Source organism: Apteryx rowi, unplaced genomic scaffold (assembly GCF_003343035.1).
Source record: "Apteryx rowi isolate R43461 unplaced genomic scaffold, aptRow1 scaffold_1319, whole genome shotgun sequence".
NCBI lineage: Eukaryota > Metazoa > Chordata > Aves > Apterygiformes > Apterygidae > Apteryx > Apteryx rowi.
The window spans coordinates 42281-60038 of record NW_020447552.1 but is presented as its reverse complement, the minus strand read 5'-3'; the positions used below and the strand labels follow the sequence as shown (position 1 = coordinate 60038).

Below are 17758 nucleotides of genomic sequence, written 5' to 3'. Positions count from 1 at the left end.
AATGACCATTAAGCCCCAGATCCCGCAAATAAGTGTGAATGACAGTAGTTCCAGTGAAATCAATGGGAGTACTTATCTTCATAAAGCTAAGTGTGCATCTGTACACTTGTGAGTTCAAGGAGTTGGTGACCATTTGGTTAACGAAATGTATATGCAAATATATTACCTTATTCATTTCACAATAAGAGCTCTTCAAGACCTTGCTTTTGCAAGACAATCTGTAGAAAACCAAGCAAATAATAAAAAAAAAAAAATTAGTACAAGCTTGTATTTAATTGTGTGTTTACAAGAGTGCACCAAAACAAAAAGCAAATAATCGTATAGCAAGTATTTACCAGTATAGATTTTTATTTCTTTTCAAAATAATGGGGTTTCCTTAGGTTTATAATACTGCAATAATTACCTATAGCAAATATACCCTCTGTTAGAACTTCTAGTAGGCGCCATTCTTGAGTTCTGAAAATGCGTGACAGAATACAGGAAGAAAATATAAAATTGGGTTAGCAAAATACAATAATGGAGCTTTACAAGAGGGACACACATATTATGTTAACTAAGTCTCTCAGTTAAACATGCTGTAACAGCATTCCACTTAGTTACGTATGCCTATAAACTTAAATCTGCAGCCTGAATCCCAGGAAAAATTCACTACTGATCAACCCAAAGTTAGCAGGTCCAAGGAAAAGAAAAAAACATCTCAAGCTGTGTTTCTTCATTGAACAGATCTTCCCTTTTTCTGTAAAGAATTCACTTTTAATTTTAATAAACCACTATATATATCATTAAATCACTATATATCTTCCCCTTACTATTCAAGATTCTCTTAAGTTTGTAGCCATAATGTCAGTTATTTTATATGCAAACAATCAAGTATTTAATAAAAAAAATATTTACTTTATTTATTGCCTTTAGTGAAAAACCTTTGATGGTTCTTAAAAAAAGGAAATCCCTGTCTGGCTAACTGCCAAACAACCCCTTCCCCTGACTTGCTTTTTCAAGAACTGATGAAAAAATCCTGGAGTTTGCTGTGATCTAAATGACCAAGGATGACTAGTCTGTATGGAATCATGATGCACAGTATTTGATTAAATCCACATACTTCTCAAACGAGCTATAAGGATAAGAACAAAAAAATGTGTTTTGTTATCATCCATTGCTTCATCCATTGCTGAAGGGCAGCTCACAAGGTTTCCTCCTCGCGTAAAAACTGGAACACAGCTGAGAAGTCTTTCAGGGCATAGCCTTTTGCACACATCATCCTGTAGATCTGATGTGCCTGGGATCCCAAAGGGACTGGTGTCTTCGTGTTGGTGGCAGAAATCTGGGCCAAGCCAAGATCCTGGGGGAAGGGGAAGAGGGAGAAAGAGGGCAGAGAGGAAGAAGGGAAGGAAAAAAAGTTAGGGAAGAAACAACAAGGATGTAAATAGCTATGTACATATTATAGGTTATTTGGCTTCCATTGTAAAGAGAAGTCTGCTGCCAACAAACACAATACTCCAGCCTTAAAATTCCAATCCAGGAAGAAGGGAGCCTTGTTTAATTTTTCATTTTTAAAAAAGCAACTCAATGTTACTCAACAGAAAAACACAGCTCTGTAAGGCAGACAACCCTCCTTCAGGATCTGAGGAATTTTAAGATTCCAGATCACTACACAATCTGTAAACATCAACAAAATTGAAGCCACTTACTGTATGCACATTTACTTTAATGTGACTATGTGATTAATGGAAAACTGATAGGCATAGGCCACTTTGTGAATACGAATGGTTCACAGTCTAAGTGGAAGAATGTATTAAAGGATTTCCTAGGGGACTCTCCTGGGTTTGCTACAATTCCAAATTTGCTTTAATGACTGAAGATAAAAGAATACAGAGAGTACTACTACTGCATCTTCAGACACTACGTTTGGGGCATAAAAAGAGGTAAGCTTGCCAAGAAGAAGAATTTGGAACCTATCCTCCAAGAGTCCTTGGCCAACTAGCGCTATAATATGAAATAAACACTACACAACTTAATAAAGGCAAGTACCACATACTATAGCTAGCTATAGTTGGCTAGAAATAATTGGCTGCACGCATGCTGCAAAAAGAATTGTGAGCTAGGCTGGAGGATGTCTTGAATCCTAAGTTGAACCAGAGACAGAGACAATCAGAGAAAGAAAAGCTAACATGGGTCCGGATATATAAACAGATCTATTGTTTAAGTATGAAAGTAATCCCTGCACTCAAGTTTGCCTTTATAAGGCCTACCTAGAGAAGAGCACACAGTTTTGAGCATTACATTTCAAGAAAGTTGCAGAAGAACCTCTCAAGTGTCACTAGAAAGCACCTAGATTTGCTGTCCACCCAGGACTGTATATAGAATTGCAGAGTTTTTTTTCCTCCTGTAACAAATCTTTGATACAGAAGATCTGAGAGACTGTAGTACTGCTGAGAGAACCTTCAGCTCCTCAGGGACGACTTACAAGACAGGTCTTTACTCTCTGTGCATCTGGATTTGAATTAGCACAAGAAAATTCACGATCTTACTCCACTCTCTAAATGTCACTTCGATCTGTAAATCGGCTCTATAAAGGTCACTCTGATACAAATCAGAATTACAGTTACTCTTCCTATTACCCTTGAATGGCTTCAAGATTTAGGAAAATGGGAAAAACATACACATCAGACGCCACAGAATCCAAGATACTCTTCACCTGCTTCATGTGTAGCAATTCTATTGAAAGACTCATGACCTGAGAAATCTAGGAATAGTTATGTTAACCTAACTTTACAGTAAGGTATTCCATGACATATTCCTAGCCTCTTATAAACCTTCTTTGTGAAATCTGCTGCCATGATGTCCATTTTACTCAACAAAACTTAATTCATGTTACGGAATAGTCAAATGGCAAAATCATCCTACTCCAAACTTGCAAAGGGGGTTGATTTTCATAGTGCTGATCTATTTTTCTCTCTGAAGGGGAAATCACAGAAGCAATCCCTGAAAATTCTGAAGACTGCTACCACAGGTAGAATTTCATAAAGCAAGTCTGTTCACTTTAATAATGAGACCCCGGCTCCAAGATGGTTGAAATATCAGACAACATTGTAGTAATTAAATGGACAAGTACTCTTGACTCCAAAGTGCAGGAAGGCTTTTTTCCTTCCATCCTATAAACTGGAGCTTTGAAGAAAAAAAAATAGAAAATATAAATAAAGCTTAGCTTTAGCTTCAAGTTGTGAAGCATTCTGCACCTTTTCTTTTGATGCTGGAGATTTCTTGAGTGAAGCAGTACAAAACAGTTCTGACCGAAATTTGCCTTTTGCTGACCTTTTTGGAAAGGTAAAAATCAGACCGTATCTTACTGGTTCTCTCTTCCTCTCGGAACTGACATCTTCCAGATGTCTCACTGTACTGACTACTCTAACCACTTTTTCTCAGACTAGAATGGTGGAAAAAGACTATCTTTTGGGAAACAGTTGCCAAAGTGCTTAAAAAAAGAAAAAAAAAATCGTTCTCTATGAAAATACCTAGTTACTTAAACCTATTTTGCAGTTGATCTAAATTAAGTTCTGTCATTCATAATAAAACTCAAATGCTTCCTTGACAAGAGTCAAGAATAGTATGATCTCAATCTAGTTCTTCTAAGGATTCAAAGAAGACTGTGCTGTAAATGCAAGATGGGACTTCTGGCCTGCAATGCCTCTGATACAAAGATGGTAAGAGGTAATATCACACTTTTTTAATGCAAAATCTTCAGAGCAGTTTTCATATTAAGCTAAATTCTAGGTTTCAAGATCAGATTTCAAGACTGAAGAGATTTTAGGAGGTGTCTGACACAGTTTTCTCTCCCAAACACCTAAAATTGGGATCCTCTGGGTTTGTTTGAGAGATCCACTTCAACTTCTACCACATCTGATATCTGAACAGTAACCTAAAGTTAAGTTACTGTTTAATGACTGTGTTACTGAGCCACTCTTAGATGTTTTCATTGTGGCTCTTCTCTACCTCAGGATTGTACCTAGCTCTCCTCTGAATACATTTTTTTTCTTGAATGACAAAAGCGTGTTTTGTATTTCTCAGAAAAGAAGCCACCAACTCAAACAATTCACAAACTACATGATATATTGCATACCAAGATGAAAGGGATAATAGCAAAAGCCTTTCTACAAAATAATGAACCATGTCTTAAAATAAGTTACCACTGCACCCAATAATACCCTGAACATGAACAGCTCTGTCTTGGCTACTTACTCAAGCAATCTTCCCTCTGTACGGAATAACACAGCAATGTTCAAGAGACACGAGAGGAAACTATTGCCTTTCCTTCTTGTTGAGGATTCAAGCTTAAAGAAGGCAGTCTACCACTATCTGGAGTCTAGTGGAAGGAGAGGCATAGCCAGAAGAGGTGAACCACAATTATAAACATCTCTAAGGAACTCTTTTCTTAGTCATCCCTGATACTTTATAACTAAAAGCTGGCAGTTTCAACAGGCACAAGCTGCTTCAACAGGCTGCTCTTCCTCAAATGAAAGGAAGATCTTTCAAAGCAGCTTTCAGAGAATATGAAAGTCCCTCTCAGAAGTAAGACAAAAGACAACAATCCTTTACTGGGAAATTTAAAAGGGAGGGAGGGAAATACATGCCTCCACCCAATTAATATTATGAGATTATTCTGGAAAAGAGCAACAGCTATGAATTACACAAACAGAGAATACACTGTGAAACAGGGCATGACAGGCAGAACAGATTCCAAAAAGAGCACACAAGATGGAAAAAGGGCTTTGAGGTAGTGCCAAAGATCAGGTTGCTTATCTCTAATCAATAGCTCTGGCAAACCCAAACGATAACCTCCTGCATTTTATAAACCAGTATTTTAAAGCGTGTTCCCTTCTCCCTCTATAATGAACATGAAGTAAAAATTGTTGCTTTATAACCCATCCCTCAAAGAAATGAAAGCTCCTTGCAGTTAGTGCATAGACATGTAGCAGGCCAACCTTAGAGGGTCTTGAGTCATGTAGCATTAGTGAAATTTTTTGGTTCTATCACATGGAAAACTCTGGACCAAATTCCTTGGACTGACAGAATTTGGCTAATTCTACTGAAGTCAGTGCAAATACACCAACTGACATAAATTAACTGAGAAACTGTGGGAGCATTAGTTGTTTTAACAGCAGGCAGGCACTGCACCACAGGGACTCCAGCGCTGTAAAAATTTGCACTGAAATAGAGCAGAGATCAAACCTGGATAAGAATGCTCTTTTTAGTATGAAGTGCTTAATTTAATTTCTGTTCACACTGTACATGGGAACAGTTAAGTCACTGGACTTAAATGAAAGTGAAACTTACTGAAAATGGCCAGAATGCCAAGCCAGTTGGGAACACTCACAAACTAGTAGGTCTAAAATCCTGTCCTATATGAACTTAAATGCCTCCTTCAGGACAGTATCCCCACAAAACTGATATTCAAAGTGTGAAATGGTTTCCTGCACTTACGTGCTTAGATGGGAAATCTCTTCCAGGACTGTTTTTGTAATTTACCTTAGGCAATCACTGTGCTAAAAGCAGAAGTAGTTCAAGAGTCAGAGTCCTATGACTCCTTCCTCCAGCTGCGTGTCCTGTTCAGTAGGATGCAGAGCCCTGACCTCCTTGCCTACTCTCCTCTGGCCTCTAAGAGTTTTGCTTTCCTGACCACAGAGTGACCCAGGACAGTACTTTTCCTAGAACAGTCAAGAGCGTGGCACTAAGAGCACTCTCCTGGGATGAGACAGCTGTAGGTTACAACTTCCTCAGGCTGAGAAGGACCTAAAACCCAGATCTCTCACTTCATAGACAAGAGATTTAGATTACTAAGTTTTTACTCATAAGAAGCACTGCTGCCACCAACAAAGACAATTCAAGAGCAATCACAATTTGGTGCAGGGACCCCAGAAAACTGGAGTCAACAGGAGGTACTGATTTGAAAGCTGTTTTCTGCATTCAAAATGGCCTTAGGCAGAAAGACAAGCACTGAAGCAGTTGGCTCAGCAAAGAGTGGGATGCTGCAGGGCATGTCCAGTACCACAGTTTAAGGTATCTGAAAGAGATCGGGCTGAAAATCTTAGGTGCCTATGCCATCCTTTGCAGCTAATTAGGTCAGCAGGATTCTCCTGAATTGCTGTCTTGAGTTTAGGCTCCTGTATTCTACAGAAGTCATGTGAAAAGCACCTAAATGGCTTGCAGAATATTTGCCATACACACAAGCCTCTCAGGAACAGGTGCTCCTGGGTTAAGTCAGTACTCAAAGTGAGTGTAACCTCACTGAGTGGCTCTGCAGTAATAGTAGCTAGGAAGAGGCTGGAGATTGAGGTAAAGCCCCTTAGGCTACTCAGTAATTCAGAGCTACAATAATAGGTTGGGGCCCCTTCTGCTTATGCACATTCATTTCCCTGTAATCATAAATTTTCACTGAGAAGGATGTTTGCTAGAAGCCCAGCAAGAAGCAACTGTAACTTTACATACAAGTGTTATGTACCTTAGCCATGAGTGTTGCTCCAAAGCCACCTTGATAATTATTAGCAGATGGTACTCCTTCCATCACTCCCGGAACAGGATTGTACGTGTCACTTGACCAGCATCGGCCTGAGCTCATATTTAGGATTTTGGCCAGCAGCTTTGGGTCAAGCCCTAATCTGCCAAAGGTCAAGAAGAGAAGCGTTAATGTCAAAATGCACAAGACATGGGTGACTTGTTTTATATCTTAGGACCCTACTGCTATTTCTCTCCCTTTATTATAAGTCATGAAAAATGACAGAGTATTGATATTGGGGGTGGGGATGCTCTATTTTAAATTAAAGAACATCAATTACCATTTAAGCACTAGGATTTCAGAGCTTGTTCCTTTTATACTAAGCAAAGCCCCTTCACCTAGCAATTTTGAAAGTGCAAGCAAAATAAAGGTCCTCTGAGAGCAGCAGTTCTCTTGTATGCCAATTACTGAAAGGCATTCTCTGTTCTGCCACCTACTAGAGCACATACTTGTTCTTCATATCAAAACTATATTCTCTGAAGCTGGACAAAGAAAAGAATTCAAAAGCAAGTGGGGGAGTGTGAAAATACCTGTRTGATGTGTTTATACGTGCGCATTAATGCATTTTTAACTTAAGCAAGGTAATGCAAAACAATCCTGCACTAACAATAAGAAGTGACCACAAATGTTACTCTTTTCAAAAAATATTACCATTGTACACATCTGCATATTCTTTGCTTTGTTTTTATTAAATCTTCATTATGAACTCTTGCTTATGAAACAAGTCTGCCTTGCACTGTGACATATGCTATTTATTCACAAACATACATTATAGTTCTGGGTCAACTGCTGATAAGGTTACTGATCCTGATAAAACAAAGCTTGTCCGAGGAGAAATATCATTTGTTCTATCACAGAGCTGATGGCATAAACTGCTGCTCAATGTGGACCCTAAAGGTACTTCAACATTATAGAAAATTAACCCTCTTATGGATTCACATTTATGCTGATACTAAGGTGCAAGTGTAATTTTATACTAATTGCATTTATACCAACGAGTGGCAGCAGCAGTTTACATGAGCTCTTCAAAAATGTTGAGTTATATTCACCACAAAAAAGAATGCAAGGTAATTATCTCCAATAGCAATCAAAGAACAAAAACAATTCTAACTGAGCTTTAACCACTATATAAATCAACACTATATTAGCTCTTACCTAAGATTTTCTGCAACAGTAATGCATAGCCATAAGGATCCTAACACCACTTCCAGGCTTCGTAGCACTCAAGGTTTTAATTTGTAGGCAAGTAAAGCTCATTACCAATGGAATAGTTGCTAAAATTTATAACTGTTTCTTCTAATACGCGTTCCAGATTTGAAAAATTATTTTTAATGCAGTGGGCCCTATAGTATGGTTCTTGCTCCCACAATGACATGTCTCTGCAATTCTCCCTCCCAATGCAAAGTAAAATCACTTTTTGTACCACAAAGGTAGCTTTTTAACATTACTGTTGTGCAGTCTTATTTATGGCTGGCTGCAAAAGCCACTGGAAGTCAGTGGAAAGTCCCCCACTGGCCTGAATGCGATTGAGCTTTACTCTCCTCCCCATTTTTTTCCAACACCGTCTCAACTGAATGCTTTCAATTGCCATTAAATACATACATGCATATATACACACATATATTTCCCACCTCCAATATGTTTCCATAGTATTTTAATCACACTTTTATCTTACATAGTGCAAAGTCTTCATCAAGAAGCACTCTGAATAAACGTGCTTTTATTGCTGCTATACAAAAAGCATATTGGGAACAGACAACAACCGAGCTTTTGAACACAGAGGCTGTTTTTTTTTGGCCAAAACAAATCTTTCGGTTGGATTGTTTCCTTATTGTTGTTGGATGTTGTTACATCCAGAACAGTATTTTTAGCAGCGCAGCACTTGCTTTTGCCATATCTAGCTGCATGCAGAGGGCCCTAATTACTGCTGTGAGTAGCATTTATACCACAAGACAGTGAGGTTATTATTTCAAAATGCATATAACCMTCCCAGAGAACACTCTTCTGACAGTGTTACAGCTACCTCCCTGTGAAAATATACTTTAAAAGATATATGTAAGTTAGACAGATATGTAAAATATTGTCTGCACTAGATCTAGCATATTTTTGCTCTAGGGAAAGAAATAGGAAGATGGTGTCAGTTTAAATCCCTGCTTTTTCAAACTTCGGTGCTCTTAAACACCATGCAGATTCTCTTTAGGAGACCTGAACCTATTTTTTTTCTCCTTTGCAGCAAGTGTATCATTAATAGGAGCAAGTTAGAAGTGCTTTGCATTTCATCTTTCCGAGGATTCATTCACTGGTGCATATATAACTGACAGTTAAAATTAGACATATATTAAAATCAGTTACTGAAGAAGTCCTCTGTCTTCCACTGTGCCCAAAGCTTGTAATGGTCTGAAACCAGCTAGAATATACAGTAATTGTCATTCAGCGAGAGTCTATCCTAGAAAGTCATGCTTCAGTGGAGAAGACTGAGTTTCCATTTGAAATCAACAAATTAATCCAAGACAGGTATCTGAAAGGGCAAGTTTAATAGGAAGCAGCTACTGGGCTCTCAACCATGATAAAATGTTATTGCTGTTTCCCTGTAAATTGGCTGGGAACATATGATACTTTCTGCATAAGAGCTCCATTGCTGTTCAAGAGATATACGGCTCAAGCTATCAAAATGATGACAGTCTGCCAGTCCCCTTAACAACTTGCCATTGGATGTGGCAGAAGCATGTGCATGCGCATGTGAATTTACAATTACCAAAAATGTTCTTCTCCCTTACAAACAGAAAAGGAGTCCATGTATTAATTGTACTTATAATGGAGCACAAAAACAATTGCTGCCTCAAATTAATGCTTCTTCAATAATATCCCTAACGAACTGAACAGGAAAGCAGAAACTAAGCAAGACACACCAAAAAATGCTCAAAATAGGAACATTTCAAGCCACTGCTCAAAACTCAAGTTTTGCTGAGTTTTGATAAAGTAATGTATGGAAATTTTCGCACACTCCTCCAAGAGCTCTGTCTGGAACAGAGAGAAAAGTTGAAATGGCGTCTCACAAAAAAGTTACTTGCCAATCTTATTTTAAGGGGTAACAACTGAAGTAGCTAACTGTTGAAAGATTTCCAGCTCAAGGTGTTTTGGCTAAATACCATTCGAAGCTGCAAATAGGTATTCAAGCAGAACCTTAGGACCTTTTTACCAAAGCTAAAAGTAACTTTACCATTAGCGTTTTAAATGAGGTAAGTGCTTTCAAGTGTCATTACCAACCTTCACAAGACTTAGGAATAGCTCTATGGTGAAGACAACAGAGCCACGGTACTCTTTATTGAGGCATTTTTTCAAAAAATTTGCAATGAGGATGTGCTCAGGGCTAATCATCCTTCAGACTGCAGCACAGGGCCCTCTCTACACTGTAGACTAGCATTTCTGCTAACATCTTTCATCTACAGCTCAGGGTTGCTCACAGAAACTAAATCTAGAGACTGAAACTACAGTTGGACTTAGCATCAGAGGACAAAGTTCTTTTATTGTCTTTCCACTTTATATATCCACAAAAGCAAGCAGGCACAAACTGATGTACAGCAGAATTGCTTAGAGAAGAGCAGTATTTGCAGCTTTTGACGCAATTCTGGGAGCTACTGCAGTCCCTCCTAGTAGACAGGAGACTTTCTCTGCTGATAGAAGTACAAAAGTGATTTTACACCAAGGCTACTGGCATAAACCTCTTATTTCTATCCTGGTTCTTTGTATCCCAACCATATTAAACAATCTTGTCCTATCTCATGGCACCACATAATCCCTTCCCTCAGTCTGTGCAGGCAGTCTCAGAAGGGACTGCCGACTGTCTGACAGGCAGCAACTTCTATCTGACCTAAACATAAATGAGGTATCAGCAGTAGTTAGTTTCCAAGCTTTCTCTTGCTAGTACTGGGCATTGTTACTGTGAAACTCAGAGCTCAGTAAGGCTTACTGACATTGAGATGATGAGCAAAAAGAAAAACAATCTGTGGTTGCAGACAGTATCAATAAATGTTTTTATTTCTCATTAGTGAAGTTTAGATGCACTCTGTGTATTTGTCTGGCATACTAATTCACTACAGCATTTTGCAATATGCACTTTATCAATAAAAACAAAGAACAGAATCTACTCAGTAGATTTTTTTTCCTATTGACAAGTTGCACTACCAAGCTGGAAAAAAATATACATAAGAAAATGTAAACTCATTTTGAGAATGTCTGCCACACCTTCAATAGCTTTTAGTAGCAACATTCACAAAGCACTACGAAATTCATGAAAAAAACCCCAAAAGATAACCATTTCAATTGTCAGAACTCGGGCTGGCATTTTTTCTAAATTACAGTTATGGAATCTAAACCCAAGTACTTCCGGTGAAAGTGGATATCATTAGTAAATGATGATGATGTTATAGTAAAGCGCAAAAGCAAATAGAACGCAAACACAACAATCGCATAGGATTGTTGACTATTTTTCTGTGAGTTTAATGTGGAATTTTTGCTCACTGATGCCAGTTTTCTGCCTCCTCCTTGTGTTCTATTAGCTACTTAGGCTGAAGTTTGAAAAAAAATCTATTATATCAAATAAAAAAAGAAATAAAACAATAGGAGACGCCATTTAAAAATCTGAAGTGAATGAAACAGTACCTCTCTGCTTCAGAAAATGAAAATTTAGGCTGCATGGTTTGTAAAAATACTAGAGAAGTAGTAGTTCATAAATAGAATCTAACATCACATTGCTTCAAATATTTAAGCAGAGCACATGTTGGTTTCTGCAAGGCACTGTAATATGACTTTCTACTCATGTCTAGTTCACAGACAACGATAGTTTTTGAATTATTCAAAGTCTGTAAAAACTCAAGATTTAAATGATGTAGCAGATGTATACAATGCATGACATGAGGACATTTTATATTCTATCTAGAAGTTAAGACTATGTCCAAATTCCACCATTTTTATGATGACTTTTTTTAGATTTCCAGCATCCTTTACTCATTATCAGGTCAGCGTCAGACTTTCTTTACCAGATATGCATCAATCTAATGAATCAAGTTGTTTCCTACTCTCTCCAATCTTGGCAGTCAAACCATCCTTTGAGTTTGTGTACCAAAAGAACCACTGTTCAAACACTACTTTGAGTATAATAGTTATTACTACATTATGTTAACTTTTTGACCATTTTAGACATGAATAAAAACCTAATCAAATTACTAATAAGGCAAAACTTAATGAGAAAATGATTTCTTCTTATAACTAGAAAAGAACTTTCCATTCTGGGTGTGTACTGATTTCTAATGTACGAGTTACAGTTATTAATTATTAAAAGTTAATTATTAAATCATTTTCTCCAGGATTTAAGTCACAGCACATTAAAATCAATGCAAAGGTTCTAAATTACTTCTAAGGCTTTGAATTACTGCTTATATCTTAAACTCCATGCAGTTTTGGACTAAATGAGATTCTGCTCTTCATAACATCCAGGTTACAATTAGCAGGTTTCTTTACAATAACTACAGTTCCTTCTTGATTACCATGACTGTGGGGTAGAAGGTTCATACATTGTCACTTCCGTTTTTGCTCACAAATGCTAAATACAAAGTCAGTCAAAATTTAAACTGGAAAAGGAAAAAATGAAATATGAATAATCTAAACCTTTTCAAGCTACAGTGGCTGCAGATACCAATTTATTTTGCAAAAACTTTATATGCCCAGAATATATGCTCTAAACCTTTTGATTTTATTCTATTTTTAAGTTTAACCATAATCATCCTTACATATGTGGATAAAAATATAATGAAGAATCAGTTGCATATGCTCTRTTAAGGGAGCCATGACCTAAACCAGACCCTGCTGCAAGCTTTACACCACACTGGATTACAATAGTTGTATACAATGCTACTGGTTTTATTATGGCTTGATACAGATATGCTTCACTATCTTACAGACACTCAATTTTAAAATGTAAATGGTACAGGATATTGATAAACCAATTAGCACTGATGCAAAGCAAATTCCTCTTTTATCTCAATTACAACATGACAACTTAATAGGTCAAGATAGTCTAACATCTGAGACAAGGGCAATTCAATAAAACAACTGCATCTTGATATGGTAATTAGGAGAAAATGTGAATCCATTACACTGCTTTGTGTATGTGTGCACATGTAGGCGTTCTTTTTTATTTAGTTAAGCATTTGATGCCTTCTTGCTGTTTTTATAGTGTATCAAATCCATAGGAGCACACGGTCTAGAGCCCAGTTGATAAATATATAGAATATCTGTAGTTTTAGCAGGCCAATCATAAGGATGTGACTTGGGCAGATGAATAATGCACGAAGAGCCCTTAAAAGATATGTAATTGCAAGACAATCTCTTCAAACACAGGACTTCTTTGTGTATAAGCTTGCAAGTGCTTTAGGTCTGCCTAAGAGAATTTAACAAGGTTCAAATACTGTGAAGCTGAACTGGTATTTGCATGCACTCCATTGGAACACGAAACAAAATTTCAAAGACCACAGCAAAAGAAACAGGTTTCAATTGGAGAAGAAAAATCACTTTGTTTGAATATGCTGCCACTTACAAGTCAGATGCATCACCTTCTAGAAAAGAAACGGAAGGAGTGCAATGGAACATACTCTTGACTTTTTGACAAAGGAAGAGTTCTGTCAATTAGGACAAACCACAGCAGTTAGGTCCAACAGAAAGGCACATGTCTTTTTTATGCTTTAATGCTGATTTGACATGCACACCATGTTAAAAGTGTTACTTTACAACATATCTGGGAACAATTTAACAAAGGCAAACAAAGCCAACCGGAGCCGTAAGGGAGTATAATATTCAAAATACAACGTACATTAGCTTAGAATCCAAACAAAAAGGTATCTCTATATTATCTCTGCATGTTTAGAATTTAAGATAAACATTATTGTACACTGCACTGTAACAGAACAAATAAACTCTTAACTTGAGATGCAGAACGCAATGATCTATACAGCCATTACAAGAGACTATTCCTGTTCTCAAGAGTCCTGCCTTAGTTAAATAATCCCTTTAGTGTATTAAAGGCTTTTACAAGAGAATTTCTAGCCAAATTTTATCTATGCCATCTAATCATTGTTGTCTCAGGAAAATTCAACTGTAAAATACAAAAACTGTTAACACAGAAAAGAAAAAACCCTTCAACCCAATACAAAAATCAAACAAACCTGATTCCCAGATTCATAGCCTCAGCAGTTCCAATCATACTGATGGCCAAGAGCATGTTATTGCAGATCTTTGCAGCCTGCAAATAAGTTAAATAGTCAATCAGTTTCTGAGTTTTGATAGAGCTAACATGTAGGCATCTTTTTTAACTAGGCCCACAATAGCTATGATCAATTATGTTCAGACAGCTCTTTTCTAAAAGTAACACCAGTAAGTACAAATCTGCAATAGTAAAAAGTCAATGAAAGCTGACCTATGGTTCGTTCAGATATTAGGAAATACTTTTTTTCTTAGTACAGTAGCTCAGTTAGTATACATTGCATTGTAGGGACTTTTTGCTCTTCAGATCATACAGGAATACTAAATTTGGAAGAAACAAAATTAAAATCTGTATCCTCTAAGAAGTATAATCTTAACAAGTCAATCTGGGGAAGGACCAGTTCAGATGTTTTGGTGCTAAGCTATATAACATGCTGGAGAACAGTGCTAGGAGAATATTTTATATACGCATGGTTGAAGAATGAGCAAACAAAGAAGAAGAGATAATACAGTGCATTTAGTTCTGGAATAAAAAATGGGTTTCATGAAAGACAAATAAAGGAACAAAAAAGAAAGACTGAGATAACTGCTAAGTCCTCAGCAAGCATTACCTGTCCGGTTCCAACCTCTCCACAGTAGACCACATTAGAACCCATACACGTCAGTAACTCCTTGGCAGCATCAAATTCTTGTTCCACTCCACCAACCATGAAAGTAAGGTTTCCAGCTCGAGCAGCTCCAACGCCTGAATCAAGACAACATTGGATTTAATACCAATATTTTTTAAGAAATGTAAGAAACTCATCAATAAGATTCTGATGATGTAAAATTTGTGTGCTCAGTACTTCACCTATGATGAATCCCCTCAAAGTCTATTATTACTATGTAAAGTAAGTATATAATCCCAGCACTTACAGGATCAAAGATCTTAACTCTTGAACATTCAATGAAGGTAAAACCACCTACTATAGAATTTCTGGTAGGGAAGGATGTAACCTCAGGAATACCATAACACAACAATTCACAAGACTTACAGAAAGATGGCAATACCACTTTTATAGTTTCATACGGAGAAAGAATCAACCCTTCCTGCAACCTTGTGTCCCATAAAATTCACTGTATCCAAATTACTAAATAAAACTTCTGTTTTGTTAAACTACTCTCCACATATCACTACTGACAGACTGTTGCTCAACATTAACTCTGCTTTTATCAGCTTCTCCAAACTTAGTCTGATCTTTATCAGTACTTGCTTATTTTCACATAATGGAACATCTGAAAAATACAGTCATGCAAAACCAAGTGCTTGCCTTCTGAATCTCTGCATTTGAAGTTTATGATGTTTCTAATCTGAAGCAAATTTATTCCTAATTCAAGAACCTTTCAGTTAGTTTCCTATGCATAGACTTAACACATACCCCCGTAGAGAACTATCCAAAATTACTGTAAAAAAGGATTCACACACACATGCACACACTATTCCCAGTTTTATTCCTATAAGTCTATCCTACCTTTATCAAGGGTCCGTAAGCACATTCCGTAGTCTTTGATTATACAATTACTAAGTGCAAAAATAGCAATACTTTTCATGGGATGTTTAGCACCTACATAAAATGCTCCCTCCTTAAAAAAAACCTAATTCTATTATGAATTACTGGCATACCTTAACCTTCTCATCTCCAACAGATTTAATAGGCAGAACTACAAGGAAAATTTGGCCCAACCCAATGAGCGCCTCAGATTCCTCACTATTTTTCAGTTCAGCAAGAAGCATAGCCACTATAAGTTTTCTATGCTTTGCATCAAACCTTGGCCTATTAGAATGTACAGCTGCAGATAATGGCCTACTTTCAAATATAATTCATTCAACCAGTTACGATGTTCTTACAAATGGTCCAAGTGAGATGATTTGTTCTTCCTCCAGGTGGTAGACCATTTTGTTTCTATAGTAAGTCAGACTGCTCTTCCGCTATGGTTCTTAGTTCTTTTTCACCAAGTAGCTACCATAATAACCATTAATAAATGTTTATATTGAAGCAGTGTCAGGAGTGCAAATGAAACTGGACTTCACCGAGCCAGATGTGATATAGCCAAAATGAAGACGCACTCCTAAAAAGCTTATCAGTTGAAGACAAAGCAGCATTGCTTTAAAAAAACAAAAAAACAACACCCCCCCCCACAAATCCACCAAGCTGAAATAGCAAAAAAGTTATTGTTAAAAATGTTTCCCACTTAAATAGGACACCTGCTCCATTCACTTTGTTCCTCACTAAAAAATGAAATTATGCAATAAAAAACAATAAAAAGAAAAAATAAGTCCATAATTATGCCACCACAGCAACTGAGTTCCTGCACAAAAAATTCTGATGAAGTTGTCAACTGCAATAGGCTAATTAGAGCATCTCTCAACTTAAAGCCTTAAACCTATTGCAAATGCTGTACCACTGAACCAGCTACGCAATAAACTGCTCAGTACTGGGCCTTCTTTCCTACATCAAGGACAGTAACACAGCAGCTCCTCACACTGAAGAACGAGAAGGATTTTTGTTCAGTTTTCCTTAAAAAAAAGTTAGGTTCATGCACTGTCTGTGAGTGACTGGCTACAAATGCCCCTTTCTGTATCTGTCATGCATTTCTCCCCACCATCCTGCCATTCAACCTGCACTATCTTTTGAATTCACTGAAGAATTTCAGACAAATTTGACAGATCAAGGCCTAAAAAAAACCAGCGAGTTTCTACCAGCTTTGAAAAAACAGCCAAATGAGTAGAGGAAAGAGACTCCCACTAAGAGAATAAATGAAGCAACTGCTTAACCTGTATTACACCCTGGAGCATCCAGAAGAACTCACTTACAGCCAGAGCTTTGAAAAAAAAGTCTATATATAACATTGCTGCTCCTAGAACAGCACATTTTTGAGACATTGAAATATGGTAAAGATCCTCCTTCTCAGGTTAAGAGACACCCTATTTGCAGCCAATCCTCAATCTCAGTTGAATGACTCCTCCCCAGGTAGCTCAATGGTGAATCCCAGGAATTGGGCTAAGAGCAAAGTCTAGATTTAGAGCTAACACAAACAGGTCACTGTCACCTTGTTGGCTACCAGTTTACTATGTACATGACCGCAAAGATTGCTACATTAATAAACACAATGATTTTCATTCCATTCCTTCAGCTATTTTTATTCAAACCACATAATGGCCTTTACTACTAATCCTGTGATCTGACCCGCAGCAAATTAAGTAGACAATTTAAGTCAAAGCTTACAAACAAAATCCAGTACTATCCATCATAGGTCAATAGCCTTGTATCTAGATTACAGACTGCTAAATAGCTTCAGAGAGTCATTTATTAGAGCAAAATTAATGATGACAATCGTTTTCAGCTGGTTAATCTTCTGACAGCTGCACTCTCTCACTTGTTCAAACACTTACATTTCAAGTAGAAAAAATAAATTAGTTAAGTAGGAAAAAAAGAGCAGTTTGTTGTATAATGCAGGAGCCTTGGAAATTTCTATTCTTAAAAACAAAAACCTGTTTACTTCATGGTGTATTTTATTATCTAGGGTCCTTGCCAACTATCAGCTATTTTATCAGAATTAAACAAGCAATGCAACAAATCCTTAATACTAGCAATTTTAGAAAGTTTTGGCAGGGAGTCTAGGAGTACAAGAACTATAACTTCAGCTAAAAATAGAAACAAAAAGTCATCAGACAAGTATTTACAGCTTTATTTCACAATCACAGATTCCATGCTGACAACATAGATCAGTAAAGTATTGCCAGCTTATACCGCTAAAAAAAGAGAGCAAGGGAGAAGGCAGAGCAGCTTAATATAACAAAAGAACAATGATTATACTTCATATTTTCATTTTTTAAAGGCATCTTGCCACCTAAAATACTGCTTTATGTACCACTGCCGATCAGGGTCAAAACTCTAGAAAACCTTCAGA

The 17758-nt window shown here is 37.1% G+C and overlaps 1 protein-coding gene across 1 annotated transcript; it reads right to left on the bottom strand.

Annotated features, from left to right (window-relative positions):
- Window positions 1-328: 328 nt before the first annotated feature.
- LOC112961391 (3-hydroxyisobutyrate dehydrogenase, mitochondrial-like) lies at window positions 329-15343 on the bottom strand. The gene is made up of 5 exons (XM_026056506.1): window positions 15319-15343; window positions 14419-14552; window positions 13771-13847; window positions 6497-6653; window positions 329-1339 (listed from the first exon to the last, which is right to left on the bottom strand). The coding sequence occupies exons 1-5, from the start codon at window positions 15341-15343 to the stop codon at window positions 1181-1183; spliced, it is 552 nt and encodes a 183-aa protein (XP_025912291.1). The 3' UTR covers window positions 329-1180.
- Window positions 15344-17758: the final 2415 nt, after the last annotated feature.

Excerpts from the sequence above, each read along its gene's own strand:
- LOC112961391 (XM_026056506.1), bottom strand. The coding sequence starts at position 15,343 with ATGTGCTTACGGACCCTTGATAAAG. Across the intron at positions 14,553-15,318 it reads CTTACGGACCCTTGATAAAG|GCGTTGGAGCTGCTCGAGCT; the intron begins GTAGGATAGACT and ends GTCTTGATTCAG. Across the intron at positions 13,848-14,418 it reads GAGAGGTTGGAACCGGACAG|GCTGCAAAGATCTGCAATAA; the intron begins GTAATGCTTGCT and ends ACTTATTTGCAG.